The 26,575-nt window shown below is 40.5% G+C and overlaps 1 protein-coding gene across 5 annotated transcripts in view; it reads right to left on the reverse strand.

Annotated features, from left to right (window-relative positions):
* Positions 1-4,817: 4,817 nt before the first annotated feature.
* The window catches only part of ago3b (argonaute RISC catalytic component 3b), a 35,694-nt gene continuing 13,936 nt past the window's right edge, over positions 4,818-26,575 (reverse strand). For 3 of the 5 annotated variants that reach the window (XM_034160124.1, XM_034160126.1, XM_034160123.1), the window contains 9 exons: positions 25,118-25,251; positions 19,443-19,627; positions 17,844-18,003; positions 17,677-17,767; positions 16,087-16,281; positions 15,732-15,866; positions 15,507-15,608; positions 10,221-10,419; positions 4,818-5,436 (listed from right to left, as the gene is read on the reverse strand). In XM_034160124.1, the coding sequence (XP_034016015.1) occupies positions 5,318-5,436; positions 10,221-10,419; positions 15,507-15,608; positions 15,732-15,866; positions 16,087-16,281; positions 17,677-17,767; positions 17,844-18,003; positions 19,443-19,627; positions 25,118-25,251 (1,320 nt within the window). In that variant the 3' untranslated portion in view covers positions 4,818-5,317. Of the gene's footprint in view, positions 5,437-10,219; positions 10,420-15,506; positions 15,609-15,731; positions 15,867-16,086; positions 16,282-17,676; positions 17,768-17,843; positions 18,004-19,442; positions 19,628-25,117; positions 25,252-26,575 lie in introns of all 5 variants that reach the window. The other 2 variants (XM_034160125.1, XM_034160127.1) reach the window with 2 other exon arrangements.

Consider the following 26,575-nt stretch of genomic DNA (forward strand, 5'->3'; position numbering starts at 1 on the left):
AGGTGGGGGGAATACAATTATGTGAAACAAAAACAAAATTAATCCCTTGCAGAGTATGATATGCAACCAATAACAGTGATGTGGAATTTATAGAAACACTCCTTTGAAATTATTCAGCAATATGTCCAGAAATGCTGAAGATGTAGTCCCTCATAATTTTAACCATAAACAATTTGCTTCTGCACCACTAATTTTTAAGTTTAGTTTTCAAATAAAGGATTCACAATCTTATATTGCAAAACATTAACAATGTTCACCTTTTCTGCGAAAAGTGTAAGTGAAAGTGTAAAGAATAAATAGATAAAATAAAAATAGAAACATAAGCACAGTGATGCACACAGTGAATAAACACAGGCTACCAGGTAAAATCTGAACAAATTTCACATTTTGCTCCATATACCTGCTGTGTCAGTTATAAATACCAACAGTCACAGTTACAAAACTTTAAACTTCATTTGCCAAAATGAGTCAGTGGGGGTAATAATATTTTATCAGTTTTATGTGCCAGATTTAAAATTCCCAGTTTCCTTTGAATGATGAATGATTAACTTCAAATGCTTCCTCCCTATCGACTGCAAGATCTCAAGGAGTAAAGTCAACCCCCCCAAAAAAGAAACAGAAATAACATTAGCTGTAATTTTGTTATACCACAGAAATAATGTTGCTTTAGAAACAAAATCCAGAGGAGTTACACCTTTAGGTTTCACAGTTTGATAGAAAAACAATGCCACAGTCCTCAAAAGTACAAATGAGTGATGATAGTGTAGTGCTCGAACAAAAACAAAGGAGTGTATCTCAAGATGGTATCCATGAGGACAATCCCTTAGATGAGAGACGGGCACTCATTGAATAATGCGACCACAGAGCTACAGTATGCCAACTGTAAACGTAAAGAATTCACATTAGAATAAGAGCAACCCACAGAGACAGACAGAAAGAAAGATCAGCATGAAGGGGTTAGAGGGTAAAGACATGTAGATTCCAAAGCATCATGAACACATTGAAAAAGCTTCAATGGCCTGGACGTGACACAACACAGATTGCACGAAAGATTCTTATTTGTCGTCCAGTGGCGATAAAACAATAACTGAATTAACTAGGTTCATCCATTAACAAGCACAAATATCACTTTCTGCTGGTTCCAGCTTCTCAAACGTGACGATTTTCTGCTTTTTACTGGATGTATGTTTGAGACCATCAGTTGGCTAAAACAAGCACTTTGAAGTCTTTGTGGAATTGTGACAGACAGCAGTCATTTCCTGACATTACGCAGACAAATCAGTGAAATAATTAAGAGCTGTACTGCTGACATTCTGTGGAAAAAAAAAATTGTTTTCAGGTAGAAGGAGAAGTCACATCTGTACAGAACAAAGAGAAAATAAATGCTACACACCATTTACTACTGCCCCCTAGTGTTCCCTCACCGTATCAGTTTTTGGGTTGTGCTTCGAGTGCCCGTCCACTTAACCAACAACAGCAGGTCTTTTGGTCCTGTCAGCTCCAAACTGATCAGTTCTGCATATTTTGTGTTCTTGGCATATGTCTCTCTCACACACACACACACGATAAATAATCACCCCTTACAGTATCAATACATATACTTATCAATGTGGACTCAGAGCCCGAAATATTTTCTGAATGTAAAGATTTGATTTACTCGCATGTTTTTTTTTGTCAGCACCATCATGAAAGGCACAGTCTGTAAACGGACAAGTCTGTCCACAGAAGAACTTTAAACCCTCAATCTGTGTAAACGCAAAAAAAAAAAAAAAAAAAAAAAAATCACACCATACAGCGGAACAAGCTAAAGTGTTTGAGATGATGACCCTGAATTCAAACTACATCGATGTCGTCACAGCCGAAGACTGAAACTTCATATGATCACATAACAAAACCCAACAATTTCCACACCATTCCAAAACAATAAAAAATGTAATCAGCTGTACAGATGTTTGAGTTTATGCAACTTAAAAAGATCTCATTTTAAGTTGCGTAAACTCAAACATTTGTGCAGCTGTTTACCTTAAGTTTTCTCAACTTTTTTTTTTTTTTTTTTACTGTTCACACGTCAACACAACACAGGTGTCAGTTTTGTTTTTTTCCATAAGTAAACCTCTTCCATTATTAAACAAACAAAGAAAAAAAAAATCATCACACACAACAAGGATTATCATGCTTTATGCTTTCATTAGGAAAGTGATGTGTGCAGCGTGCTATATAAGCCTTAAATATAAATCTATCTCCAGCTGGACTTTAAAATGCTTTCAAGCAAAAAAGCCATCTGATGTCTGGTGCTGACAGACACAAAGCCCCACCCAGGCTCCAGAGCGCCATTGTGTACATGGCATCGCGAGTGGAAAAGGATTCCCGTGGGAAGGCTCCGCAGATGACAAATGCAACCAGAGCGCGCAGCCTACAAAATCAAAGGATTCTTCAAGTAAAAACCAAATGCTAGTAACGTCTGACATTAACAAACATGTTGAAGACAAAAAGCAAAAATTGCAGTGAAACTATTTTATTTTTTTACTTCAAGCTAACTCCAAATATTTCAAGTTTTGGGACTAGTCTCCACTTAGTGTAAACCAGAGAGGTCTTTAAACTTTGCTTGGGAACAACGCAGATCTCAGCACCATAAGTCTTTCAAAGGAATCACAGAGGCACAAATAAAACAAGACACCATTAAGAGCAAAGTCCAAACAAATATGCAATTATTACAACAAAACAGTTATTTTATGAGATTATAAAAATAAGTCTGAACCCTGTGATGATCTAGTTACATTAAACTGCATTTCTGCCATTTCACAACCAGATTATCAGGAGTTGACACCTTTGTTCATATTATAAATTAGTTATTTCTGCATTTGGCTACTTTCTCGTCAATAAGATTTTCTTAAAGGTACAACTTTTTTCTTCATAAAAACGGCACTATATTTTCAAAATCTGATCTCAGTGGCACTAATACTCATTTATAGTGTTCTAACTTAAACCTAGCATCTTTTTATAAGTGCATTAAAATTGTCTTTCTATAATAATAATATAAACACTACGTAATTACATGAAATAGCAGCTCGTCTGGTTCTGATGACGTTAGCACAACCCATTAGCACAATGACATTAAGCTACGAGGGCAGGCAGCCGACACCCTCAAACTCCGGCCCTGTGGGTGAGGGGCACTTCCACAACACAATACACAGAGCTGGGCTTCCAAAAACACATCAGATCCCCTTATTGCATAACTACTGAATTCAAAAGTACATTTTAGAAGTACTGCCTTCGAAATAGATAGCATTTCAAGTACTGAAACTGATTCAGGTGTGGAATACCCAGCCCAGACCGTCGCTGAACCAAAACTCGAGACAAACTGCAAATGCCAGGACCACACATTTGAGTCACCAGGTATGTGGTTAGCCTCCTCAGAAATTCACATTTAAAACTGCTGCACCACTGCAAAGGCCAGAGGTCACATGTTCTTATGTAGTTATATAATTGTTTAAAGAAAACATAACCTCATGATCCCCCAAAATCATTTTTGCCAATATTTAATATAAAATTTACTCTTGTTGCAGTAATGACACACCTTTTCCTGTGTGTTTGGGACATTTCTTCATAAAAAAAGAAAAATAATAATTAAATAAAATCTGAACTTGGGGTAGAGTCTTCCGGGGACCAGGTTGTGCACCATTGTTGCATTAGTGGAAATAAGGCATTAGTAATCCCAGAACAGCGCAAGACCACAGTCTATTTCTGCAGAGAACACAGAGTATAAATTTCTTCATGATGCATCATTGCTTTTATAATTGTGGCAAAACCTAATTCTCTTAAGAGCATGAAACAACTGTGAAAAAGGGGGTTTTATTTCATGATCGATTATTTTCTATGATCATGAAACATTCAAAATTCTGTAACATTCAAAAAAGTTTGCCCATGTGATTTCATAAAATATTTTTTGATCAATAAGAAAGTGCGTCGAGTTATTTTCTGATCGTGAGACGACAAATGTGAAATATTCACGTACAACCTGCAATATCCACGTATAATCCTGACGTGTCAAAATACACCATCACTGATTCACAGACACACTCGAACCAACACACGATTTAAAACCTTCACCCTTCCAACAGTTCACTCTCGATCCAAATCAGGCACTTTATTTAATCTCGTCCTCGCCACCATCACAGACCGACACCTCTCCGCTGTGGCACCCACTCTATTCTTCTTAAGAATGCCAATAACACTGTACATTCCTGAATCCACGTTCACTTACCAAAACATTGCTAAAGGTCACATGACCTGCTCTGTCTGCAGTAACACTTATTGCACTGAAGGAGCTCTTGACAAAACTGATCACTTCCTTATAAAAACTGGGAAAAACCATGAAGTGTGTGGTCAACCAACGATTTATATATATTAAAAAAAAAACAGCCTAAGGTACTCTATTGCTGAAAGTGAATGTTAAGTTAAAAAGAAAACTAATAAATAGTAAGAGAAACAGAACACACAGGAAAGTTTGGTATAACGTGCTGTACCAAGCTGAACTGCAAAAGAAAGAGTTAAAAAAAAAAAAAGTCCATCTCATAGACAACATGCAGCTCTGAGTAAGGCGTCAAACACACGATGCCTCATGGAGCAGCTGTACGTGGCTTTGTTAGGTTTCATTCAGAGTCTGTGTTCAGAGTGCAGAGTTACGCTTCTTCCTCTGGCTGAGTGTTGGTTCCAGGAACCACTGGCTTAAAGGGAGAGAGAAGAGTAACCGTAAGGCAGCCTCCCGTTTGGAGAAAAGACCCAAGCACCGCTCCACCGTCATGCGTTACCATGGCTAGCACGCTTTCCTTTTTGCAAGTGGAGACGCACAAATGTAGAAAATCCATCAAGGACATGAACCAGAAAGGATCCGGCTCAGTCACGTCATGAGGGGTACTGCTTTGTACCCACCTGTGCACCACAGTCTTGTATCTCCGTGATCTGTCGCTTCACCCACACATCACAAAGACAAAATGGCAAATTTAAAAATAAAACTTTAGCTGCTGTCACAAACAGATGACAAGGACACAATGTAGGAGCCAAGTGAGGATTAAAAAGGAGAATCCATCATGCTTAAAGTGACAGCAGATGAGATGCTGGAGACGGATGCATAGGCAGGTGCCCACAAACAATCAGCTGGTTTTAAACTGCATAATGTGACATTCTCCTCCGGCTTACAGCGTCCTGACGCACCGCGCTGTTGGCAGCATTCAACACTCCACGCTGGCCCAGTACAGAGCAGCTGATCCACGTCAGGTGCTAAGACTGGATTTCTGGAGAAGGGATGAGGAGGATTTCAGGCGAAGTACATGGTCCTCAGTGTGTCATGGTGGATCTGAACAGCCTTGGCGAGCGCTTGCGGGTCCCTGCCGTTACTCTGCCCTGAGACGTGGCTTCCTTCCGCACTGTCACGGCGATAGAAAGAGACACAAAACACAAGGACAAGTATCATTATGATTTTACTCACAGCTTAAACTTTAGTTGCTACAGTAGCTCAGGACAAAGTAGTTCCAGCAGGTCAGAGCGTCTCAGCTCATATGGGAAATTGATGATATATATATACACACGAGGTCTGTTAGAAAAGTATCCGACCTTTTTATTTTTTTGAAAAACCATATGGATTTGAATCACGTGTGATTGCATCAGCCAAGATTGAACCTTCGTGCGCATGTGTGAGTTTTTTCACGCCTGTCGGTTGCGTCATTCGCCTGTGAGCAGGCTTTGTGTGAACAGTGGTCCACCCCTCTCATCGTATTTTTATTGCGAATAAATGTCTGAACGATTTGGAGCTTTGCTGCATCAATTTTTTCCAGAAACTGTGAGAGACCTCCAGGTGGACACCATTTGGAAAATTCAGATGGCTTTCAGGGACGATTTTATGGGGATTACACAGATTAAGGAGTGCTCCAGCCGGTTTAAAGACCGCCCACAGCTGCTGAGGGCGCGCTGCGCTCTGAGCGCCGATTGACAGGCTGAATCAACCAGATCATTTCCAACGTGAAGGCTTTGTTGATCCGGGACGTCGTCTCACTTACACAAAAATGGCAGGAGACGTGGACATCAGTACTTTTTCGGCACATTACACTGTTACAGGAGTTTTTTCATGGAAAGAAAAGCGGACGGATGCGGCACGGTGAGGCTTCATCAACGGCGTTGCTTTGCGCCATGCAGCACCGCCGCGACGAGCGGAATTCTTCCACTCCTCTTTCCATGACAAAAACTCCTGTAACAGTGGAATGTGCCGTTCATTTCCAAACTGGACGCTGTGTTTTATCCGGGACGTCCTCTGACTAGCACAGGAATTGCGGAAGACGTGGACAGCAGCACTTTTTCGGCACATTGAGACAGACGTGCGGAGGAATTCCGCGCATCGCGGTGGAGCCGCATGCGCAAAGCAACGCCATGATGAAGCCTCACAGGACATGTTCTGGCATGTCCAGGCACATCCACAATTTCTCGGTTAGTCACACGACTGAAAACCCACCGACAGCCGTCTGAAAGCCGTCCTGTGAGACCAACACGGAGGTGGTTTTGTGCCGCGCCATGAGCGGCTCCGTGGCACATCCGTCCACTTTTCTTTCCATGAAAAAACTCCTGTAACAGTGTAATGTGCCGAAAAAGTACTGATGTCCACGTCTCCCACCATTTTTGTGTAAGTCAGACGACGTCCTGGATCAACAAAGCCTTCACGTTGGAAATGATCTGGTTGATTCAGCCTGTGGATCGGCGCTCAGAGCGTGGTGCGCTCTCAGCAGCTGTGGGCGGTCTTTAAACCGGCTGGAGCACTCCTTAATCTGTGTAATCCCCATAAAATCGTCCCTGAAAGCCATCTGAATTTTCCGAATGGTGTCCACCTGGAGGTCTCTCACAGTTTCTGGAAAAAATTGATGCAGCAAAGCTCCAAATCGTTCAGACATTTATTCGCAATAAAAATCCGACGAGAGGGGTGGACCACTGCTCACAGGCGAATGACGCAACCATCAAGCGTGAAAAAACTCACACGAAGGTTCAAGCTTGGCTGATGCAATCACACGTGATTCAAAACCCATATGGTTTTTGGGAAAAATAAAAAGGTCGGATACTTTTCTAACAGACCTCGTGTGTGTATATATAAATATATATGAAAATTAACCTTGTGTAGTGAAATGTTACTTATCAAAATAATAATTTTTTTTTAAAATTAATTTTGTATTGTGAAATTCAATCCAAAATTTGCAAAATAAAGTAATCGCCGCAAAATTAAATGCACTTATATATATATATATATATATATACACGAGGGCTGTCCGTAAAGTATAGGTCCTTTTTATTTTTTTCAAAAACTATATGGATTTCATTCATATGTTTTTACGTCAGACATGCTTGCACCCTCGTGCGCATGCGTGCGTTTTTCCATGCCTGTCGGTGACGTCATTCGCCTGTGAGCACTCCTTGTGGGAGGAGTCGTCCAGCGCCTCGTCGGAATTCCTTTGTCTGAGAAGTTGCTGAGAGACTGGCGCTTTGTTTGATCAAAATTTTTTCTAAACCTGTGAGACACATCGAAGTGGACATGGTTCGAAAAATTAAGCTGGTTTTCAGTGAAAATGTTAACAGCTGTTGAGAGATTTTGAGGTGATTCTGTCGCTTTAAGGACTTTTCACGGTGCGAGACGTCGCTCAGCGCTCTCAGGCAGCGTCATCAGCCTGTTTCAAGCTTAAAACCTCCACATTTCAGGCTCTATTGATCCAGGACGTCGTGAGAGAACAGAGAAGTTTCAGAAGAAGTCGGTTTCAGCATTTTATCCGGATATTCCACTGTTAAAGGAGATTTTTTTAATGAAAGACGTGCGGACGGGTCCGCGCGTCGGGACGCAGCCCACGCGTCGCGGCGGCACAGGAAAAACACCTCCGTGTTGATAACCATTTGTAAAATCCAGGCGGCTTTTGATGGCTTTCAGTGGAGTGAGTATATGAGAAATTGTTTATCAGCTGGAGATGTTCCAACTTGTCCTCAAGGCTTCCAACAGAGGTGTTTTTCCTGTGGCGGAGCGTCGCGGCGGCTGCGAGCCGATGCTGCAATCCGCCCGCACGTCTTTCATTAAAAAAATCTCCTTTAACAGTGGAATATCCGGATAAAATGCTGAAACCGACTTCTTCTGAAACTTCTCTGTTCTCTCACGATGTCCTGGATCAATAAAGCCTGAAATGTGGAGGTTTTAAGCTTGAAACAGGCTGATGACACCGCCTGAGAGCGCTGCGCGACGTCTCGCACCGTGAAAAGTCCTTAAAGCAACAGAATCACCTCAAAAAACATAAAAACATATGAATGAAATCCATATAGTTTTTGAAAAAAATAAAAAGGACCTATACTTTACGGACAGCCCTCGTATATATAGACACACACACACACACACACACACACACACACACACACACACACACACACACACACACACACACACACACACACACACACAACCCCTGGCAAAAATTATGGAATCACCAGCCTCGGAGGATGTTCATTCAGTTGTTTAATTTTGTAGAAAAAAAAGCAGATCACAGACATGACACAAAACTAAAGTCATTTCAAATGGCAACTTCCTGGCTTTAAGAAACACTATAAGAAATCAAGAAAAATAATTGTGGCAGTCAGTAACGGTTACTTTTTAGACCAAGCAGAGGGAAAAAAATATGGACTCACTCAATTCTGAGGAATAAATTATGGAATCACCCTGTAAATTTTCATCCCCAAAACTAACACCTGCATCAAATCAGATCTGCTCGTTAGTCTGCATCTAAAAAGGAGTGATCACACCTTGGAGAGCTGTTGCACCAAGTGGACTGACATGAATCATGGCTCCAACACGAGAGATGTCAATTGAAACAAAGGAGAGGATTATCAAACTCTTAAAAGAGGGTAAATCATCACGCAATGTTGCAAAAGATGTTGGTTGTTCACAGTCAGCTGTGTCTAAACTCTGGACCAAATACAAACAACATGGGAAGGTTGTTAAAGGCAAACATACTGGTAGACCAAGGAAGAAATCAAAGCATCAAGACAGAAAACTTAAAGCAATGTCTCAAAAATTGAAAATGCACAACAAAACAAATGAGGAACGAATGGGAGGAAACTGGAGTCAACGTCTTTGACCGAACTGTAAGAAACTGCCTAAAGGAAATGGGATTTACATACAGAAAAGCTAAACGAAAGCCATCATTAACACCTAAACAGAAAAAAAACAAGGTTACAGTGGGCTAAGGAAAAGCAGTCGTGGACTGTGGATGACTGGATGAAAGTCATATTCAGTGATGAATCTCGAATCTGCATTGGGCAAGGTGATGATGCTGGAACTTTTGTTTGGTGCCGTTCCAATGAGATTTATAAAGATGACTGCCTGAAGAGAACATGTAAATGTCCACAGTCATTGATGATATGGGGCTGCATGTCAGGTAAAGGCACTGGGGAGATGGCTGTCATTACATCATCAATAAATGCACAAGTTTACGTTGATATTTTGGACACTTTTCTTATCCCATCAATTGAAAGGATGTTTGGGGATGATGACATCATTTTTCAAGATGATAATGCATCTTGCCATAGAGCAAAAACTGTGAAAACATTCCTTGCAAAAAGACACATAGGGTCAATGTCATGGCCTGCAAATAGTCTGGATCTTAATCCAATTGAAAATCTTTGGTGGAAGTTGAAGAAAATGGTCCATGACAAGGCTCCAACCTGCAAAGCTGATCTGGCAAAAGCAATCAGAGAAAGTTACAGCCAGACTGATGAAGAGTACTGTTTGTCACTCATTAAGTCCATGCCTCAGAGACTGCAAGCTGTTATAAAAGCCAGAGGTGGTGCAACAAAATACTAGTGATGTGTTGGAGCGTTCTTTTGTTTTTCATGATTCCATAATTTTTTCCTCAGAATTGAGTGATTCCATATTTTTTTCCCTCTGCTTGGTCTAAAAAAGTAACTGTTACTGACTGCCACAATTTTTTTTCCTGATTTCTTATAGTGTTTCTTAAAGCCAGAAAGTTGCCATTTGAAATGACTTTAGTTTTGTGTCATGTCTGTGATCTGCTTTTTTCTACAAAATTAAACAACTGAATGAACATCCTCCGAGACCAGTGATTCCATAATTTTTGCCAGGGGTTGTATATACACCTCTTTAAAAAAAACCTAGTAAATAAGGCAAATTGAAATAATTTCGCCCTACCTGTCATGTTCTTTGTCCACCAGGTGGTAGCGAGCACGGAAGGCCACCAGATGGGCATAGTAGGCCGGTGCTGGGATGGAAACAGACCGTGTGCAGCGCACGTAGGTGTGGCACAGCTGGTAGGTGAGGAGCTGGAACTCATCAGCCGTGAAACAATTGTCATCCCAGAGTACATGGTAGTGGGAGGGCCGGCTCGTCCCCTGGGTGGATGGAACAGAGTGAATCACACAACGATTCTGTACATAGAGAACATGCAAAACAATGAGCAGCTAAATTTAGATTAAGCAGGGAAGTCCGGCTATTCCACAGACATGGGAAAACTGATCCCTAAACAGCTACCGGTTGTGCAGATGATCAGACGATAGCTTGAAATGCTTTAAAAAGATTGTTTTTGGGTTTGTTTGTTTTTTTATGTTTTGGGTCTTGGTGGACTGATGTCCTCTAATGATTGCAGTCAGACATTTGTTTTCATAGGGGGACAACTTCAACATTCAGCCAAAGGACGACCTGGTGAACCCAAGTTGAACGAGTGTCAACTGCATAACATTCATGTTAATAAAATTTTATTCAATAAATTAAAATAATAAAACTGACAGTTAATATGAAAAACCCTTTATGTCATAGTAATTGCACTATACATGATGTAATCAGTTGATATCAGCAATCTCTAATGAGGCATAATGTGAAGTTTAAAGGACATGCCGCACAGAAATCATAAATTTAGGCTGTTAGTGACCATCCGATAATACTCCAGGATTACTTTGTGCACTTCTGAGACTAGTCTCAAAGTATACGTGTCAAGGATTTTATATAGTTCATGCTCTTATTATCATTTATTTTCTTTAGTTTATGCTTATATTATTATTTATTTTCTTATAGTTTATGCTTATTATCTTTCCTCTTTGTGAGAAGAGGAGGTTTTAGAAAGAAAGACTTGTTGTCTGCATTCTTCATGATTGAGCAAACTATTTTTCATTTTGCCTTATCCTGCTTTGAAGAGCCACAAGGCTCATGTTGCAGGAATGGAAGGTTTCAGCTGTTACCTCGCTTTGCTATCACCCTCTTGCAGACATGACTCATGTGTAACCTCTCCCGACTGTCCTTGTTTGTTTTTTCTCATGTTGAACTAAATAAAAGGCTGGGCCAGAGGAGGAGATTTTAGGAGAGCTTTGTAGCTGAGCACTTACAAGCTGCTTCATTGTTCTCCTCCTCTGCGCAGAGCAAAAAATATATATTTGTCTCTCTCTGACTGGTTTCTTTTCAGTGTTTGTGCCTCTCATTTCTTTAAAAACAGGGTGCAAACCCAACAATACGGCATTCGCAACAAATGGCTACGGAGACTGCCGAAAACAGAGTACTTGTGAGTATTCATTTTTCCGAGTGTTTCCAACAGCATTCACAAAGCTTTGAGGAAATGTCCCAGTGCAATGGTGAATGAAATGTTTACATAAGTGTGATGTCATGTTATGATGACATGTTTTTAAGTGATAATTCTTCATTTTTATGCAGTCACGGTAAAAGGACTTGGTGCACGTCCATTAGTCATGAACACAGCCTGTTAAAAACAGTCTCTGCTCGAGACTCAGCTTTTGCAGGTTATAAGTGTTGTCATCGATATAACTGTGAAAACTAAGAAATACATCTGTGTGATCAGGCAGCCTGAAAAACAATGTAAAGTTCCACATGCATGCTCACGGCGGGAGCTATAACAGGGTTAAAACATGTTCATCGATTAGACTCTTTCTCTCCGATTGTTCTGTCTGAGTTATTTTCATTAGTTACTTCATCCAAACCATCAACATGTTTATTAGACCCCATTCCTACCAGGCTGCTCAAGGAAGCCCTACCATTATTTAATGCTTCGACCTTAAATATGATCAATCTATCTTTGTTAGTTGGCTATGTACCACAGGCTTTTAAGGTGGCAGTAATTAAACCATTACTTAAAAAGCCATCACTTGACCCAGCTATCTTAGCTAATTATAGGCCAATCTCCAACCTTCCTTTTCTCTCAATAATTCTTGAAAGGGTAGTTGTAAAACAGCTAACTGATCATCTGCAGAGGAATGGTCTATTTGAAGAGTTTCAGTCAGGTTTTAGAATTCATCATAGTACAGAAACAGCATTAGTGAAGGTTGCAAATGATCTTCTTATGGCCTCAGACAGTGGACTCATCTCTGTGCTTGTTCTGTTAGACCTCAGTGCTGCTTTTGATACTGTTGACCATAAAATTTTATTACAGAGATTAGAGCATGCCATAGGTATTAAAGGCACTGCGCTGCGGTGGTTTGAATCATATTTGTCTAATAGATTACAATTTGTTCATGTAAATGGGGAATCTTCTTCACAGACTAAAGTTAATTATGGAGTTCCACAAGGTTCTGTGCTAGGACCAATTTTATTCACTTTATACATGCTTCCCTTAGGCAGTATTATTAGACGGTATTGCTTAAATTTTCATTGTTACGCAGATGATACCCAGCTTTATCTATCCATGAAGCCAGAGGACACACACCAATTAGCTAAACTGCAGGATTGTCTTACAGACATAAAGACATGGATGACCTCTAATTTCCTGCTTTTAAACTCAGATAAAACTGAAGTTATTGTACTTGGCCCCACAAATCTTAGAAACATGGTGTCTAACCAGATCCTTACTCTGGATGGCATTACCCTGACCTCTAGTAATACTGTGAGAAATCTTGGAGTCATTTTTGATCAGGATATGTCATTCAAAGCGCATATTAAACAAATATGTAGGACTGCTTTTTTGCATTTACGCAATATCTCTAAAATTAGAAAGGTCTTGTCTCAGAGTGATGCTGAAAAACTAATTCATGCATTTATTTCCTCTAGGCTGGACTATTGTAATTCATTATTATCAGGTTGTCCTAAAAGTTCCCTAAAAAGCCTTCAGTTAATTCAAAATGCTGCAGCTAGAGTACTGACGGGGACTAGAAGGAGAGAGCATATCTCACCCATATTGGCCTCTCTTCATCGGCTTCCTGTTAATTCTAGAATAGAATTTAAAATTCTTCTTCTTACTTATAAGGTTTTGAATAATCAGGTCCCATCTTATCTTAGGGACCTCGTAGTACCATATCACCCCAATAGAGCGCTTCGCTCTCAGACTGCAGGCTTACTTGTAGTTCCTAGGGTTTGTAAGAGTAGAATGGGAGGCAGAGCCTTCAGCTTCCAGGCTCCTCTCCTGTGGAACCAGCTCCCAATTCAGATCAGGGAGACAGACACCCTCTCTACTTTTAAGATTAGGCTTAAAACTTTCCTTTTTGCTAAAGCTTATAGTTAGGGCTGGATCAGGTGACCATGAACCATCCCTTAGTTATGCTGCTATAGACGTAGACTGCTGGGGGGTTCCCATGATGCACTGTTTCTTTCTCTTTTTGCTCTGTATGCACCACTCTGCATTTAATCATTAGTGATCGATCTCTGCTCCCCTCCACAGCATGTCTTTTTCCTGGTTCTCTCCCTCAGCCCCAACCAGTCCCAACAGAAGACTGCCCCTCCCTTAGCCTGGTTCTGCTGGAGGTTTCTTCCTGTTAAAAGGGAGTTTTTCCCTTCCCACTGTAGCCAAGTGCTTGCTCACAGGGGGTCGTTTTGACCGTTGGGATTTTACATAATTATTGTATGGCCTTGCCTTACAATATAAAGCACCTTGGGGCAACTGTTTGTTGTGATTTGGCGCTATATAAAAAAAAATTGATTGATTGAGGTCCAGATCATCAAAGAAGTCCTGGCTGGCACCGTCAAGCATAGATGGTGCACAATGGCCAGTTGGAGAACCATGTCCAGGTCCACGCCATCCTCCTGTGGACAGATGTCCCCCATGGTTCCACTGCCTTTAAGCCCACCTCTGTGTGCGGGGGCTAACCACAGCTGCTAGCATGAGACGTTTTCCCATTGTGGTCCTGATTTAGAAGAAGATTAATAACAGGTGTGTCTAGTCCACTGACCATGAGCCATGGCTGCTGGACTTTCTCAGCCACTTCCAAAAGTGGTTCTCTATCCGATCATCTCTGCTATTTTGGTGTGCTCACACGGCAGCTCTGCCGTCAGCTCCTCACCAAGTTTGCTCACAGTTCTGGCATGTTAGATAAAGCCCATTATCTCCTGAAAATAACATTCTGACTTTTTCCAATGTAAGAAATACATCTGCATGTTCAGGCAGCCTGTAAAAACAGCACAGTGGAGACATTCAAAGTGGGCATTCACGGCGGCAGTAAAATAACGTACTGCAACATAGACAGTAGACTCAGTACACGTTAGGATCCAAAATCCGACAGACTTTCAAAAAAAATTAAGAGTTTCGGGGTGACGTATGTTGTCTCCTCTATGTACATCCTATGTAAATTCGACTTTAGAATCAAAGCTCAGAAGCTTCATTATCAGACGTAGCAGCATTCATTTCACTCCATCTGTCGACCATCAGGATGTTTCCGAGTTTGCTAAAATGTATGTCACACAAAGAGAAAGAGAAATGCAGAGCGGAAATGCACCTACTGACTTGCCGAGCGAGAGGGATAATTAGCAATAAAATACATCAGCGACCACTAATTATTACCACGTGCATGGATAGTCTTACAGTCATGAATACTTTGATGTTGTGTTGCTAACTGAGACATTAAATAACCTGCTTCATTCCATCCTTTAATGGAATGAAGCTTCTGGTGAAGCAGTTGGCTGAGAGGCTCAAGTGTCAAGGCTCTGATACTTAACTCATCTCAGTCACTACTTTGTTGTTGGGCAACATTCTTTACCATGAAATATTCATGCCAAATTCCTCCTTCTGAGCAACACTGAGCACAAACCACCACTTAAGTATGGAAGGGTCTGTTTTGGCTGCTGGATGAATGACCTGAAGATTCTGGTAGAAAACTGAACACCAAGTCACAGTGTTGCAAGATGAAAAGTACAACGTGACTGTCAGCTAACACAAGTTCACTGCTGTTATTAATTTTGACTTCTGTGTTTGTGCTGTGGATCACCACAGCAGATGAGAGTATCCATATGGACAATGGGCACGGGTGGTTTTAAACCGAGAACCTTGTGTTTTGGAAGCAAGCACCCTAACCTCTGATATGGAGAAAATACAGAATGTAACCACTTTAAACTACAAATTGATGCTTCCAATTTCAACAACACAATGGAGTGTACCATCACTGTTATCTGATCAGTTTTTCTTCTCATCCTGTACAATAAGACTTGATATCAAACTTTGGGCAAAAAGTATGCAGACTCATGAAATAGGATTGAATTCAGAGTTGGTTACCTGGATCCCAGCGTGACTGCAGAGGTAAAAGTCAAACTCGTAGGGATGTGTGATGTCCGTGTCCACTGTGGTGCCTGCAGGAATGTTCCCACTTCGCCCAACCTGCAAACAGTTTACTTCATCTTAACTGAAAACTGTGCAGGGCAGAGAAACTACAGATGTCAAATTAAGGTAACTCTTAACAAATGAAGACGACCAGCAAACTAAGAAGCGCATGTTGCTCACCCGCTCGTTGCGATCTGCACAGAAGAGGCGTGTGTGGTGTCGTTTCTGCACGACTATGTAGGTAATGCCTGGCTGGTATTCCTTCTCTAAACTGATGCACGCCTCCCTGATGGCCAGCAGCTCATAGTACAGCACCTATACAGAAAAATACAGAACCAGGAATAAGAATACTCCAGAAGAACAAATACAAACTCCTGTTACCATCTTACATTTTAAAAGAACCTTAACAACACCATAAACAAGCTACTAATTACCAAAAAACAAGAGACCTTTGATCCCTTTTTAAAAAACTAAACTGAAATTTTCCATCAGTTTGTATATTTGAGTGTTGCAACATTTATATAAAAATATGTACCTGTCTGAACTGGCCTTCTGACACGCCATCCCTGTAGAAGATGATCCTAGTTGGCTTATAGCGTGTTGATTTGTAGAACTGGATCAAGAGTTCTCGCACCATAGAGGCCAAGTCCTGGATAATCTCCTGTCTGGGCCTTTGGACCCGAACTGTAGCACAGTATCTGCTGGGGTGGGCGTCCATGCTGCCCACTACCTATTGGTGCAGAGCAGGCAGCTTAGACCAGTGATTCTCAACCGGGGTGCCGCAGCACCCTAGGGTGCCGTGATCGATCGTCAGGGGTGCCGTGGGTATTTTTCATATTCGCGATTACCGTGAATTATTTATTTTATCCACAAAGCATAAAACGACTCAGAATCTGATGTCAAACGTGCTGCAGCCTCGCTCTCGTCTTAAGGCGGGACAATAACAAGGAGGCTGATGGCCGATTAAAACAGTGCTGTCTCCTTCAAAAGCCGTCTAAAATGCGGAGCTGTCGCTGTGTGTGTCTGTGCCTGTGTGTGTGCACGCAGAGTTAACAGGCTGCAGACTGCGAGGGAGGGGGTGCGTGAGGGAGGGGGTACGTGAGGGAGATTCCTGAATGCAGGCGCGACACATTCAGTGCGCAGCGAGCGCGGAGCAGAGAAAGGATTTTAACCCGAGTGAATGTTAACAAAACGGAAACGTGAAGCTGCCTTTACTTCTCTCTGAACTTTCTCTAAAAGGTGTGATTCTGCCGTTACCGTCCTGTTCACACCATGTGCGCATCGTATGCTGAATTTATGAGATCATGAGATGAAATAAACGGTCAAATATCTTTAAAAACATATTTAAAAAATGAGAATATATGAATGAACTGAGCCACAAAAAAAAACAAAAAAAAAAAACAATGTTCAGACGCACAGATCACAAAAAGCAGGTGAGAACTCTGAACTTTAACAGCTGTTATTTTCCAAAGGTATTTATTTGTTCAATCTTGAGCTTAATGCAGTGTTTAAGCACAAAACGTGACTGATGAGGAGAAACAATTTCAGAAATGCAACAGAAACAACCACAAATCAGAAAAAGTTGGGACTGTATGTAAAATGAAGATAAAAATAAAAATGTTGCACCATTCCCAGTTTCTCCACTCACAGAAGCCAAACATTCTTCCAGAGTTGTGTAATTATACTACAATAGTAGAATATAAAGAAGGGGGAAAAAAAGAAAAAAAAAATAGACAATATATTCGTCAAACGCAATTATCTGTCTGACAATTAATCGTCTCCAGAAATTCCTAATCATGACAGCCCTACTTGAGATCAGAGCGCAAAATGCTTGAGGAATTTCGAAATGCGGTGTTTTCTGTATCGATTTTCTATTAATAATAATAACAATGATATTTGGGTTTTGCGCAAAACCAGAGGTAATAGTATTATAATATTATTTTGGTTGGTGGGGTGCCGCAGGATTTTGTAAATATAAAAAGGGTGCCGCGGCTCAAAAAAGGTTGAAAAATCACTGGCTTAGACGCACAGCTGTGATAACGTGTGAAAAAGCATCCCAAACAAGGTGAAAACATCTGGGAAATAAATTGTTGTTATTATTATTATTATTTTAAGGAATTCTCACTGCTGCAATGGATGGCTTTTTCCCATCTCCTGCTGGAGGGTGTGTGACATCAGCCCCAAGAAAGATGACAGGCTGCTGGAACACAGAAGGTCTGGATGGATCATATGAGATACAATTAACTTCCAATCATGCCTCCCACAAGGTCTTTACCAGTTTGCGATTTTTACCGCTGATGTGGAACCAGGATGTTGTTGATGCCTCCCAGTTTCACGTTGATTTTGAGGCAGAGGTTGGACAGGGTCTGAGGGGATGTCTTTACTACATTCTTCACCTGGACACATTGGGTGGCCATGCCGAGGAGGGTGTCTCCCACTCGCTTCACTTCCGCTGTGGGTTGCAGAGTTGGACAATCTGCCTTTAATTTATACTTACATTTAACTATCAGAGTTTCTGGAGGTATAAGTCACACCTATCACAAAAAAAAAGTCTCTTGAAGAGGAAAAGATATTATGTCACATCGATCAGCATTTCCAAAGGGGTGAGGTTAACAACGAAAAGAAACTCAGTAGCACATGTGCACACCACAATGTGTGCTGCTCTTTAAAATAAGAATTTTTACATACCAAAAATAAGCAAGATAGACAAATGAACCTGCACTGGACAACGTATTGAAGGTTATTTGATCCAGCTGAACACTGACTGCAGATCCACAGCATTAGAAACACTACAATAAAAATTAGAGTAAATTAGAGTTTAAAAAAAAATAATTTTTTTATTAGCTCTGTAATTTGGTTTTTTTTTGTGCATTGCCGTCATCGTGTGCATTTATTATTGCAGTGATTCCTGGGAAACCCCTATATAAATAGTTATTATTGTAAAAAATAATGAATGCATGATTTTGCGGTATACAAGTCACACCAGAGTATAAGCTACAGAACCTCCCAAACTAGTAAAAATAAATAAAATACAAAATAAAACAGAGACTTGTACTCCGGAAAATACATATGGTACACATCGATCACTGATAGGTTCTCAGTAGAAATTTTTAACTGCCTCACAAACATCACTTAATGACTGAAGCAACAACAATAACTATGTGTGTTAGTCACCTTGACACTTGCAAGCGTTTAACCTCCGCACTGCCGCGCAATTCGTCGTGCCAATGCAACCCTCTGGATGCTCTGCTTTGTGCTGCTGGAGCTGCACTGTATAAAATAATTATTTCGTAGCAGATGAATCATTTGCTCTTAGAGTTTGACTGATGAAACCACCTCTACTCACTTACGGAATCACAGAAGAATTTTCTACAGCTGCAGCTTTTTTCCTCTCTCGCTCTCATGCGCTTCATGATGTGGAGAATACATTTGGAATAGTCTAAAAGGTAATTATTTGTAATATTTTTATTGTAATGGCTTGGTAAAACATTTGCATTTTCATTCTTTCCCATGAGTATCTGTAAAATTAAGTTTATGATAGATTTAACATCTTGTTATAATCATTCAGACATGTTATGCTGCGCTGATGCAATGACTCACACTCAGTGTTTTCGATTTTTTTGTGCAATGTTCATGTGACGTTCATATAATTAACACGTGCCAGAGATTTTGAACATTTCAAAGTTTTCTTTGCGCACTTGCACAAAGCTGGACACGGTTTACAATGAGTTTACTCTCTGGCATGGCAGATTGTGTACCAGTACACGGATCAAATCTGTGCAAGTGTCAAGGCACCTTTAGCCTTTACAAGTATTGGTCACACGCTAGTAAAATCAGAACTGTGATAGCGGTTCACCGTTGTATCAGCTTTACGTGTTGCCATTTTAGTACCATAGACGGGTGTTTTGCCAGGCAGGATCACGATGATGAGCTGCAGGCCGGCGTAGGTGTTCTTAAGGTGTCGGAACATGGGCTCCACACTGTCAGCTCCTTGGGCGTATTTACAAAAACATGGCTGGCCTTGAATTGGCATCCCAGCATCCTTTGAAATCTTCCGCAGCTGGTCAGTGAAGCTCCTGAACATGAGTGGGGAGAAAAAAGGATGCAACATGTAGTACAAGAATCGACTGTATATATAAACTGCAAAGCCTGCATGACATCACCCATTGGTATTCTATAGCGACCTGGAACAGCCGAAATGACACGCTGTGCATCACCATGTTGAGAGCCCCCCACCCCCCTCGACACACACTGATTCACAATGAACTCATTAATGCATAAAGGGGTGGAGCATGGGAGGCTCACTGTGTGACAAAAAATGCAGAGAACACACCCCTCTCTTCAAGTCCAAACCACCAGCTAAGAGGCTAACGTCATTTCAGGTGTTTATTAAATCATAATTTTGGGGACCACGCAGTGGTTCTCATAACAATTAACTATGGGCAGCTGCTAAAAGTGCTAACATCGTTAGCATACAGCATTAAATAAGACAAGAGTTTCACTCAATGTGAACACTGCAGCAGAGACATCCTAGATCAGTGGTGCCCAAGTTCGGTCCGAGATCTACCTTCCTGACACTCCAATGGCAATTCAATGAAAGGCTCATTAAAAGCCTGCTAATGAGCCTTTCATCAGATTCAGGTGTGTTGGAACAGGGAGACAACTAAGAGTGTCAGGAAGGTAGATCTCGAGGGCCAAACTTGGGCACCCCTGTTCTAGATAATCCGTTAGGACGTTTTACGACACAACAAGCCATATTATTTGAGGTGTTTGTAATAAGATTCTCCAAACAGACACAGGAACAACACAACAGCATGTGGCTCCACACTGAGTGGACACAGAGATTGGGAGAAGCAAAGTTGCTGGACCCAGCCGCTGTCACGCAAAACAACTACACCCACAATTATACAGAACTTTATGGCTTAAAATGTCTTCAACTAAGAAATTAGAAAATAAAAAAAATTAAAAAAAATTCACCCCACTACAGTTGTCATGAAGGTGGGAACTATTTGTAGAGAGCAAAACTGTTTTTGTATCAAGCTGTAAACATGTTTATTTCAACTCTAAAGTTGGACATTTTAAAATGGGCTTCTATGCGAATGTGCTCTGTTTTGGAGCCAGCCTCCAGTGGCCAGTCAAGGAACTGCAAGATTTATGAGTTCCAGGTTGGGTCAAAATACAGACTCGAGTGTTGCTGCTTGAGTATAAGTACAGTCAGAGATAAAAAAACAAAAACAAAACAAACAAACAAAAAAAAACAGAAAAAAAAAAAAAGTGTGCAGGAAAGCTCATCCAGGGCCTGAAATGATTATTATTTTTAGATCCTTCACGCTTTCAGTCATAAAAGACATGTCGCCCGTCATTTAACATCCCAGTTAGCAACACAACATCAAAGTATTCATGATTGTAAGTGTGTTCGTGCACATGCGCTAATAATTATTGGTCTCTGATGTGTTTTATTGCTAATTATCCATCTCACTGAGTGAGTTAACAGGTGCATTTCTGGAAAACGTCTCACTCAGCAATTCTCTGCATTTCTCGACGTGTGACATACATTGTAGAATAAGCAGAAACATCCCAATGTCTGACAGACAGAGCAAAATGAACGTGGTTATGTCTGATAACAAGCTTCTGATCTTTCATTTCAAAGTGTTGGCTCGGATTTACAGAGGAGACAACATACTTCACCCCAAAACTCTTCATTTTTTCAGAGTCTGTCAGATTTTGGAAACTGACATGTGGTGACACTGCTGTTTGTGTCACAGAATGCTGATTTACTCAGGGATGAAAATGGTGAAAAACTAAAAAGCTGAAACCTCAAAATCCCCCCCAGGAAAATGTTTGAATTCTTGGAGCTCTGAATTGCAATCTGAGGCTATTCCAGACAATAAACTGTAGTGAATGCAGCACCCACTTTGGTGAGAAAAAAAAAAAAAAAAAAAACCTGAACGTGAAAATTGTTAAATTTCTTGGAGCAATAATATATTTGAAAAACAGTTGGAAACTACACATCAAATATATACAAACCAAATTATCAAGAAGCATTTCAGTGTTAAACAAAGCAAAACAGGTTCTGGATCACAAATCACTCTGCATCCTATAATGTTCCATTGTCTTACCGGATTTCAATTACTGTGTAGAGATCTGGGGCAATAACTACATGAGTTCGATAAAACCACTAACTATTCTTCAAAAAAGGGAAATACGGGTCATTCATAATGTCGCTATCAAGAACATACTCACTCACTCACTCTTCTTAAAGTCAAAATGATTAAACTAAACAGACAGTAAAATTTCAAACAGCACAAATTTGGTACAAAGCAAAAAAATATATCCTTTTACCAAAAAAACAAACAGCAACAACTTCAAAATTAATAAAAATCCATACAAAAAGAAAACATTCTGCATTTCATTTTCTGAGGTGAGACTGTGGAATGGTGTGGGTGAGGAGTTAAAGCAGTGTCCAAACATTCAGCAGTTTCAAACAAAATATAAAGAATGTGTTTTCACAGGGTACAGGGATAGAGTGGGGGTGTGAGAGTCACTAGGGGTTCACAGAAAATCGTTATTGATTATTTCTATATTTATTTATGTTCATTATTGGTTGGTTTTTCTGTTGTGTTTTGTTTTATCGGGTTCTTTTGGTATTTGTCTTTCTAAAATTGTATTGTAGCATTATTATTATTATTGCTGTTGCTGCTATTATTATTATTATTATTGATTGTTAACAGTAGCATTTTTAAGAAAGGGATAGGATTTGAGAAGCTTAGTCTTCTTCCCACTCCTTTTTGAATGAACTTTATATTGTCTGTTGTTTTACTTTTTAATAAATAGAAATAAATGAATATTACAATTTGAAAACGCATTTGACTTTAATGCTAACTATAACATTGAAAATGCCATAAACATGCTAACGTTAGCATCACTCCCGTTTTTAAGTTATAAAATATATCTATTAGCTGTTTCAGAAGACCATAACAGGTCAGCTTAACTTAAAAGGTAAGTATTACTCAGACATATGCTCTTTAAAGTTCAACGGGGGGAATAAGGAGCGCACTCATAGCTCAAAAACCCAGAGGACCCCTTATTAGCTGCCCAAAGTGTCTGATGTAAAAAACACTAAATTAGGCACTGAACATTTCCTGCGCTTTCTAGTGATCACTGATCTCAAAAATGACCCAAGCAACAGGCAAAAAAGTGGAAATCTGCCAAAAAGCGGCGATTTTTCATTCCCGTTTACTACCGCTGTGAACATGGATGTGGAACATCTCCACAACGCCATTTTTACAGACCGCCTGAAACCACAGATGTATTTCTTACATTGGAAAAAAATTCAGTCAGAAAAAAAGTCAGAAGACGTTATTTTCAGGAGATAATGGACTTTCTATCAAATGTGCCACAATCATGGGAGAACTTGAGGAGCTGACAGCAGAGATGCAGTTGGACATTATTATCTGGCCCGCAATCATGTGTAATCTGTGCGTGAGGATTTATAGTGGACCTGGACATGTGCTCTGGCTGGCCATCACTGGTGATCTGTGTGTGAGGACTTAAAGCGGACCTGCGCATTGTTGTCCAGCTGATGATCGCGCATGCAATCCATGCTTGGGGACTCTGATGATGTGGACTTTACATATTTAATCTTGGAAGTTATTTTACAAATGGGTGAGTGCCCTGTTCAGTTTTTTCCCACTTTTGTATTTTGCTCTCCTCAGTGGAGCTAGTAGGCTTTGTTTTTTTAGTTTACTTCGAGTCTGTCGGATTTTGGCTCTTGATGTGTGGGGAGCAGCACGCTGTTTTAAGGTACATGCGGACCTCTCCGCTGTTTTTCCAGGCTTTCTGATCACACTGATGTATTTTTTAGATTTTTCACAGTTACATCGATGACAACACATATAAGTATGCACAAAGCCGATTGTCTAGCAGAAGCTGTTTCTAACAGGCTACGTTAATGACTAATGGCCGTGCAGGTACACCAAGTGTTCTCATGACTGGTCCTTATACAGTGAATGCATCAAATAACAGCTATCAATGAAAAACGAGTCATCATACCACGACATCATACTTATGAAACCTTTGGAATTAATCTGTAGTTCCGTTCTTAAAGTTAGCAGCTTCATTACATTCAAGTACTGGGACATCTCTAAAAGTTACATCACTGCTGTCAGAAACATACAAGTACTTTGCTTTCAGCAGTCTCCGTAGCTGTTTGATGTGAATGCCATATACTTTGAAACCGGTCATGGAAGTGCACAAAGTAATTCCGGTGTATCATCGGATGGTCACTAACAGCCTAAATCTAAATTGTTATGATTTCGGTGCAACATGTCCTTTAAAATACAACCATTATCCCTCCTTCAATGAAATTCACCCTACATGGTTTTTTTAACATGCTGTTTCTTCTACTCTGGTCACAAATAATCATTACAACATATACTCATTAAAAATATAAACGCAACACTTTTGGTTTTGCTCCCATTTTGTATGAGATGAACTCAAAGATCTAAAACTTTTTCCACATACACAATATCACCGTTTCCCTCAAATATTGTTCACAAACCAGTCTAAATCTGTGATAGTGAGCACTTCTCCTTTGCTGAGATAATCCATCCCACCTCACAGGTGTGCCATATCAAGATGCTGATTAGACACCATGATTAGTGCACAGGTGTGCCTTAGACTGCCCACAGTAAAAGGCTACTCTGAAAGGTGCAGTTTTGTTTTATTGGGGGGGGATACCAGTCAGTATCTGGTGTGACCACCATTTGCCTCATGCAGTGCAACACATCTCCTTCGCATCATCTGTGAAGAGAACACCTCTCCAACGTGCCAAATGCCAGTGAATGTGAGCATTTGCCCACTCAAGTCGGTTACGACGACGAACTGGAGTCAGGTCGAGACCCCGATAAGGACGACGAGCATGCAGATGAGTTTCCCTGAGACGGTTTCTGACAATTTGTGCAGAAATTCTTTGGTTATGCAAACCGATTGTTCCAGCAGCTGTCCGAGTGGCTGGTCTCAGATGATCTTGGAGGTGAACATGCTGGATGTGGAGGTCCTGGGCTGGTGTGGTTAAACGTGGTCTGCGGTTGTGAGGCTGGTTGGATGTACTGCCAAATTCTCTGAAACACCTTTGGAGACGGCTTATGGTAGAGAAATGAACATTCAATACACGAGCAACAGCTCTGGTTGACATTCCTGCTGTCAGCATGCCAATTGCACGCTCCCTCAAATCTTGCGACATCTGTGGCATTGTGCTGTGTGATAAAACTGCACCTTTCAGAGTGGCCTTTTATTGTGGGCAGTCTAAGGCACACCTGTGCACTAATCATGGTGTCTAATCAGCATCTTGATATGGCACACCTGTGAGGTGGGATGGATTATCTCAGCAAAGGAGAAGTGCTCACTATCACAGATTTAGACTGGTTTGTGAACAATATTTGAGGGAAACGGTGATATTGTGTATGTGGAAAAAGTTTTAGATCTTTGAGTTCATCTCATACAAAATGGGAGCAAAACCAAAAGTGTTGCATTTATATTTTTGTTGAGTGTATATGTGAACTCACTTGAGAATCTCTTCACGGCACTGCCTCTGGGTGGCAAAGCAGGCGATGGCCCACATCTTGATCTCCACACCAGTGTGGAACTGCTTCCCCCTCATGTCCCACACACCATGACTGGGTGTGGCCACTGTGCGGTTCTGCAATGACAGTGCACAGTTGATCTGATGGGGCTAACAATCACACAAAACACACACACAGCACATGCAGACAGCAGACTGCTGAAATGTTTGAGGCAGTAAGTACATCAATGTCCAATAGCATCAAATTTATCTGTGCTTTCATTTTGCACTCAGATCTGAATTCACTGTGCATGCAGGATATACGTCAGATTCAATTTTCTGACATAGAGTGCAAATCAAAGTATTTTCAAAGTAAAACTGCTTTCAAAAAGCATGATTATATTAAAAATAACAAATCACAGCACACCAAATAAAAAGGACAGATTCAAAGAAAAGGATCATTTAAATTATGCAAGCATGGCAGCACCTAAATGTCATTATTGTTCAATCTGCCCATTAGATTTGTGACTAATTACTTCCTCAATAAAAATAAACATACAAATAAAAACATGGCAAAAAATGCTTGAAGCTGATGTTTAAAATATCAAGCCGACATTCCATTTACAGTGACACAAAACACACAAAAATGATTATCAAAAGATATGATTAATTTCTGATGATCACTTGATTATTTTACTGTATAAACCAAGTAACTGTGGAAAGACATAAAAAGTGAGAAACATACAGGGGAGCAGTGGCAGGGTCTCCCCACAGAAAACTCTGCAATGTCATACTGGCTCAAATTGAGAGACGGCAGTTATATGATGCAAGACAGCAATTCTGAACATGTCTGCAGCCTCTGGGTTTGCCACTGGATTTACAACTGTAACATGCTGAGATATATTAAGTGACAGCAGTGTGGACATAGCAAGAATTAATTAAAATCAGATATGAGGAAAACAGAGCCACATTTCACCATTATACCTGCTGTTTCTTCAACAGTCACAACACAAACTTCAAGAAAGTTTCTACAATCATACAATAATCATTTAAAAAATAAATTAACTAATAAATGATGAAAACGCATGAGAGCTGGGAAATGGAGTGATAAATAGTGTCTACCACTCCCAATATCCTACTGACATTTGTTAGTTACAGCAAGCAATTTGTTACTTACTGTCAAAATAAATAAAATGAAAACACTCATGAAACCGAGCAACTCTCAACTTTTTCTGTCTACGATAAGCCACACCTCCACCATCCTAGGTAGAGATAGCGGAGCACATTGTTAGCACAACGGCTATCGACTAAATCTCTGCAAAATTGAAGGTTTTGGCGGATAAATTCTCACTTCTATCAATTTGCCACTGTTATGCAAAGATAAAGGTTCAGACACAGGCGAGTCCTCCAAGTTGACATTACAAATACTCAATTAGTAAGTGGGTGTGGCTTTTAATTTGGA

The sequence above is a fragment of the Thalassophryne amazonica genome, chromosome 20 (assembly GCF_902500255.1).
Source record: "Thalassophryne amazonica chromosome 20, fThaAma1.1, whole genome shotgun sequence".
Taxonomy (NCBI): domain Eukaryota; kingdom Metazoa; phylum Chordata; class Actinopteri; order Batrachoidiformes; family Batrachoididae; genus Thalassophryne; species Thalassophryne amazonica.